The sequence below is a fragment of the Arachis hypogaea genome, chromosome 6 (genome assembly GCF_003086295.3).
Source record: "Arachis hypogaea cultivar Tifrunner chromosome 6, arahy.Tifrunner.gnm2.J5K5, whole genome shotgun sequence".
Taxonomy (NCBI): domain Eukaryota; kingdom Viridiplantae; phylum Streptophyta; class Magnoliopsida; order Fabales; family Fabaceae; genus Arachis; species Arachis hypogaea.
The window spans coordinates 112,212,783-112,219,119 of record NC_092041.1 but is presented as its reverse complement, the minus strand read 5'-3'; the positions used below and the strand labels follow the sequence as shown (position 1 = coordinate 112,219,119).

The 6,337-nt window shown below is 31.3% G+C and overlaps 1 protein-coding gene across 1 annotated transcript; it reads right to left on the bottom strand.

The window, feature by feature from the left end:
• Positions 1-922: 922 nt before the first annotated feature.
• On the bottom strand, positions 923-5,442 carry LOC112755761 (disease resistance protein RPP13-like). Its single transcript, XM_025804057.3, has 2 exons — positions 4,774-5,442; positions 923-3,150 (listed from the first exon to the last, which is right to left on the bottom strand). Exons 1-2 carry the CDS (start codon positions 5,414-5,416, stop codon positions 1,154-1,156), a joined length of 2,640 nt encoding a protein of 879 aa, XP_025659842.1. The 5' UTR covers positions 5,417-5,442; the 3' UTR covers positions 923-1,153.
• Between the last annotated feature and the right edge of the window lie 895 nt (positions 5,443-6,337).

The window sequence follows — 6,337 nt, the reverse complement described above, 5'->3', positions numbered from 1 at the left end:
ACACATGCCCATTGCTAAGCACTAATCAACAAAATTTTCTTACTAGTAGTGCGTTTTCTGCACATGCTATAACATATTTAATTCGCGCATACATGTTATGAATAAAAATATAAGAATAAGGACGTGGGTGGTATAAAACTAAAAATAGGGGTGAGAGTTTTGTAAAATGAATAGAAACATGAGTAACTAAATCATGAATTCACATGAAATATTTCATCTCAACTAAATAATGAATAGTAAAAAGTTATGAAATATAAAATAAAATAGTGTACAAAGCATTATTATTATTGTGTATCTATAATTTAGGAAGGTGCATATTTTCATAATTGGGTCAATAATCCCAATTGGGACAAATATGAGTTAAAGTCAAAGATTCTTTGACCATCATAATTACCCCAAAATATTAATAATCGGCGAGAAATTCAATCAAACCTAGTCATTACTATTATTTTATCAAATCACAAATCACTGATCCATAGCGTAAAAACAACCCTCTCTTTATTCTTAATTTGTTGCGTGTGGGGCTGGGAGCAACTCATCATGGAGATAATACGTATCACTGTATCAGTACTTGGGAGAAGCTATAAACAATTATATTTATCATAGTCATCATTCTCTAAAATATTTAAATATTGTACATTTGGTAACTAACGAGTGTTCCGTTCCTGAATGTAATTAGTTATTATTTGGTAGTTAATTGGTTTAAGAACTTTGGAGCTTAATATTAGTTGATAGTTAATATACAGCAACTAAAAATGGTTTTGTAAGATAAAGATGACATGTGCAAAATTTTGTTAATAGAGAAAAGTTACTATATCAAAAAGCAAAGAACAATTTTGAATATAATTTATTTTCACACCATGTAGATTAATGTTTACAAGTGTAAAAGAAAATATAGAAATGTATGTACATAATGAATAAGCAGTAACCACATGATATTGCTGAAATGTCAACAAGTGACGGGTGCTCTATAGCCTATATAGTATAGGAAAGTTATCAGGTGTACCCGAAAATATTGGTATTTTAGTTGTTTTAACCGTTGATTTTAATTAATATATATTATATATATTTTTTATAATTCATATCAACGATTAAAAGAATTAAAACACCGATATTCTCAGTACACCTGATAACCTTCCTATATAGTATATAACTATATAACATGCATGAGTTTCCGAACATGATCTGGCACTTGTACTGCTTCTAGATTCCAATTCCTAAGTGCGAGAAAGAACTCTTGGAGGCAAGGCAGTGATCCTTCATCTATTCTAATAGCTTTCAATGTTGAATCCGCTAGGGTGAGTGATCGTAGTTTCCCGAACCACCCCTTTTGGATGTTTAATTCATCACCCTCGAATGGGCGGACATAAAGTCGCATCAATTCTGGCAGGTGGCGCCCTACAAGACACAATTGGTCTTGTGTGAATTTAAACCGTATCAACTCCAACCCGATAAGATTTTTGAGTCTAAAAACCCAATCTGGCACCATTACTCCATATAAGTAAAGACGCTCAAGGTGTGGAGGAGGACTAGTTAGTGACTCCAATTCAAGGATTTCATTGTGTTTGGCATTTATCAACAATGAGCATAGATTGGTCATGCTCTCTATAGCATTGCACAACCACATTCCATCCTTTCTATCAACATTTTCGATCTTCAAACTCCTCAATTGCTTCAAATTCTTCAGTTCCCCAAAAACATCACTTGCATCAACCCCGGCTAATTTTTGTAGAGCCGTTAAATTTGCAACCCCTCTCTTTAATTTTACACCTTTCCACGCTTTTGTCTGCACATTAAGATAACACAGCTTTGTAAGTGAGTAAATCTCCACTGGAAGATCATTCACATTGGTCCCTTTTAGGTCAAGAGTCTCTAGGTTTCGAAGCTTTCCGATGGATTCGGGGATGATCTCAATGTTGCTATATCTTAAATTTAGGTATTTCAAGTGGACAAAGTTTCCAATTGTTTCTGGAACATGATCAATTGGTATTTTCTCAAAGTCCAGTGTCACCAAGAGCTTGAAATTAGAGAAAAGTGAGTTCACAAAAGTGCTTATCGTTTCCTCCTCATCTATAATATCATAAAGAAGGAAAGAACGCAACAAGCTACATTGGTTTCTATCAGCACTTGTTCTCAGATCAGCAAAGTCAACATTTGTGCCAATTGATAAACGTCTACTCCATTTATCAAAACAAAATGGGCTACCTTTCTTCACTTGACAGAAGTTGAACTCTTCACATTTCTTGACAATGAAGTCATGCATTAAATCATGAACTCTACACTTTCTAACTCTGCTGTAACTGTTCACATAAGCTACCTTAACCAAGCTCCTAGCAATGAGCTCAGCTAAGTACTCTTCTCCAACTTCTTGTTGAGTTTGGTGCTCTCTGCACTCCACAAACCCTTCAGCTATCCACAAATTGATGAGCCTTGCCCTCTTGATTGCGTATTGCTCGGGAAAAAGGCCAAAGTACAAGAGACATGACTTGAGGTGGTAACTAAGATCCTGATAACTTTCTGACAGTGCCTGATGGTAACCTTTAAGATGAGAATCGCTTGCAAGCTTTGATTGAAGGCTGTTGTACACCACCTTCCAATCTGAGACTCTTTCTTTCTTGGTTGACAGAAGAGAAGCTATAGCCACAATTGCAAGTGGCACACCGTCACACTTTTTTGTGAACTCTTCAGATAGTTTCATCAACTCTTCACAGAGATTCTTAGAACCAGATTGAAATGCCTTCGAATGGAAGAGTCTCAAGGCATTTTCGGGTTCTAGAGGCTCCAGTGGGTAGGTATGAACTTTTGCTGACACTTTGCAAGAATCAGCAACACCCGTGTCTCTTGTTGTAATCATTATCATTCCATTATTTTTCGGCAATGCCAATTCCACAGCTCCCCAAAGCTCTGTTTCCCAAACATCATCAAGTACTATTAAGTACTTCTTTTCTTTCAAGTATTCTCTTGTATCTTCAATCAAAGCATGAAGGTTGTTGTCCACATTGCTTCCTTTCATATCACCAAAGCTCCGCAGCAAAGCCTTGAACAACTGCACTCCTTTGAGTGAGCGAGATACATCCACCCATCCATAACAATCAAAAGAGTGCTTTTGTTGTTCTTGCTTGTATACATTTCTCACCAGAGTCGTTTTACCTGTTTCAAATCATACATGACCAAAAGGTACGATTAAATATGTATAAAAGCGTCTAAGATAAAATTAAAGAACCATGATTAAAAAATAATTACTTCTAGAAAAGAATTTAAATAGATTAACAAAAAAAAAAAAACTCTTTCCAACTATCTCATATTCATGGGTACACTAAATCAACGACCGAATTAATAATATATATTATAATATAAACTACGTACACATAAAAAATAAATAAAATAACATATATTTATATATAAATATATAATAATTAATTTAAAAAATATTTTTTTGTATACATAGCATTTTTTAACTCTTTAATGCATGTTATTGATGTTACTTGAATAGTAAAATAGAAAAACTAATTTAAAGATGATAATATAAATCATCAATAAAATAACAATAATAGTTTGTAATTATCATCTATCAGATACAAATATAACCAAATAATGCATATCTAAAATATTCAAATAAAAAATGAGAGAGTAGGTACTTCCTTAATTGTTTACTATTTATTAATATAAAAATGATATATTATATGAGAAAAATAAATATAAATATGATAAACTGATTAAAGAATTAATAACATCTAATTGTATACGATCTTACCTTTTTATTAATAAAAACATAATATAAAAATATTATATTAATGTGGCAACAATTTACTTCAATATACAATGAAGATATATTTTAAGTGTTCAAACTTTATTAACACTTTTCTCTTTTTCATTATTATATAGAGTTTTGTGTTTCTGTAACTGTTTTCTTGTTTTTTTTTTTTTCACATTTTTATTAAAAATATAAATGTTAAATTTATCAATAAAAAAAAGCTTCACGGATAGAGTGATCGACAAGACCCTAGAACATAAAAAAACATATGTTTTGTGTTAACAAATTATTATTTTAAACATGATTTATTTCAAAAACTTGGCACTACTACTCCTAAATTTTTGCTTGAAAATTAATCTTTAGTGTTTTTGGATGATTATGAGCTAATTGTATCTAGGATTCTAAAAGGGATGTCCGAATATTAGTACCTAGTAGTATTATTTCAAATTGTAATAGTCCAAAGAATTAATAACTTGCGAACTATTTTTCCTATCGTCCTTCACAATAATTAGGAAATTAATACTCATATTGATTTATAAAGTTACACTCATTTTAATTTAGTTTTTAAAATTTTAATTTTATTCAATTTGATCTCCTTATCTAACTTAATATTCTGTAACTCATGTTAGTTTTTATTATTATTTTTATTAAAGAAATTGTTAACAATATTTTACTAAACTTTCTAATAGTTTGCAATTGAAACTTTTCTATCTCAATAATTTGCTCCCTACGAAATATTTATAATCTTAATTCTAATTTTACTTAAAATTGTTAAAATATTCTTATGAAGTAAAATGAGATAAAAAAAAATTAATTGTCATAGTTTGTAATTGTATCTCAAATATGTTATTAATAGTTCTATACAAAAATATAAAAAATTAATGTGAGTCACGTATGTCAAATTAAAGAACTAAATTGAATAAATTATTTTAAAATTTAAAGACTAGATTAAGACTTAAATATAACTTGATATTTAGGATGTAATATTTTTGAAGTGTAGAGAGAGGGAAGCATAATACCAAGTCCGCCTTCGCCCACCACGGCGATGACTGTGCGAGCAGCACCGCCTTCTGAGAGCCAGTTGTTGAGCTCTTTCTTGGCATGTTCAATCCCCACAAGCTCTTCTTCCTCAGCAAAATTGGCTCGCAGTCGAAGGTAATGCCGTTGCGGTGATGAACTGCGACCGCCGCTTGATTCTGCAGCAGCTTTGGAGTCGCCATACAGTTGTCTTGCATCCTTCAGTCTATTTATTGACTCTCTGATTTCGCCAATCTCAGATGCAATCTCATGGCGCCCTACACAACTTTTGAGCAAGTCACAAATTTTGCACAGAACCCCAGCAACGGCGTTTCGCCGTCCACGGCGTCGATTGTGGTGGTCGTCATCATCATTGTTGGCCACCTTGTACAAGTAAAGGTCGATCACATCTTGAATGTGGATGGAAACGTGTCTGATTTGAGCAACCCACTCCTTTCTGCTCTGATCAGAGTTCTCTGCCTCCATCTCCGCCTTTGCATCTACATCCCTCAGATACGCTCGCATCAGCCGTAGATCGTCGCTGATCCTTTCGATTTGGCCACGCACGCCACTCAGCAACTTTGCCTCATTTTTTAGTAATGGGATTAGTTTGTCAACAACAAGGTTTACTGCTATTTCTGCCATTTAAGTATTTGGTTTTGGATAATAACATGTATTTACATACTCACCTCTATATATACTAGTAGTAGCTGAGAATATGGATAACTTATCCATGGTGCATCAAGAAAGGCACATATCTCTTTCTTAAAGTAATATAATCATGTGTGATGAGGAAATTAATTAAGGAACATATTCTAACTTGTTCTACATGTTGCTTGCTCTATGCAACAATTATATATCTTGATTCACCCTTTGTTAGCTCAATACTTGTTGCTTGCATTTAAAGTTATGCAGTGATCAACATGACGATCATGGTGAATATTCAGATAAAAATAAATTTTATGTAAACACGTATTAGGTTAAACAATTTAAGAAGTCACTCAAATAGTTGATATTTTTTTAGTAATTAAAATTTAATACATATAATTAATTAAATTGTATTATTTTTGTTAAAATTAGGCCAGACAAATTAATTTGACCAAAAAATGGTGAATCAAATCTTGAACCGAACTAAATTAATATTATTTTTTATAAAAAATGATTACAATATCCTTATTATAAAAAATGACTAAAATACTCCTATTATATATATATATATATATATATATATATATATATATATTGAAAACTTTAAATTCTAACCCTATAACGGCGGAGAAATAAATGACTAGAATTTAGGATTCTCAAAATTAATATTATATAATAAAAGTATTTTAATTATTTTCTATAATAAGGATATTGTAGTCATTTTTTATAAAAAAATAATATTAATTTAGATCAATTCAAGATTTGATTCACTATTTTTCGATCAAATTAATTTGTCTGACCTAATTTTGACAAAAATAACACAGTTTAATTAATTATATGTATTAAATTTTAATTATTAAAAAATATCTTTAAAAAAACGTTTTAGATGTCTTTATTTGAGTGACTTCCAATAATTTA

What these genes read in the sequence shown, in the direction of transcription:
- LOC112755761 (XM_025804057.3), bottom strand. Translation starts at nt 5,416, where the DNA reads ATGGCAGAAATAGCAGTAAACCTTGTTGTTGACAAACTAATCCCATTA. An exon ending in GGTGGGCGAAGGCGGACTTG is followed by an intron (nt 3,151 to 4,773) that starts GTATTATGCTTC and finishes GATTTGAAACAG; the next exon opens with GTAAAACGACTCTGGTGAGA.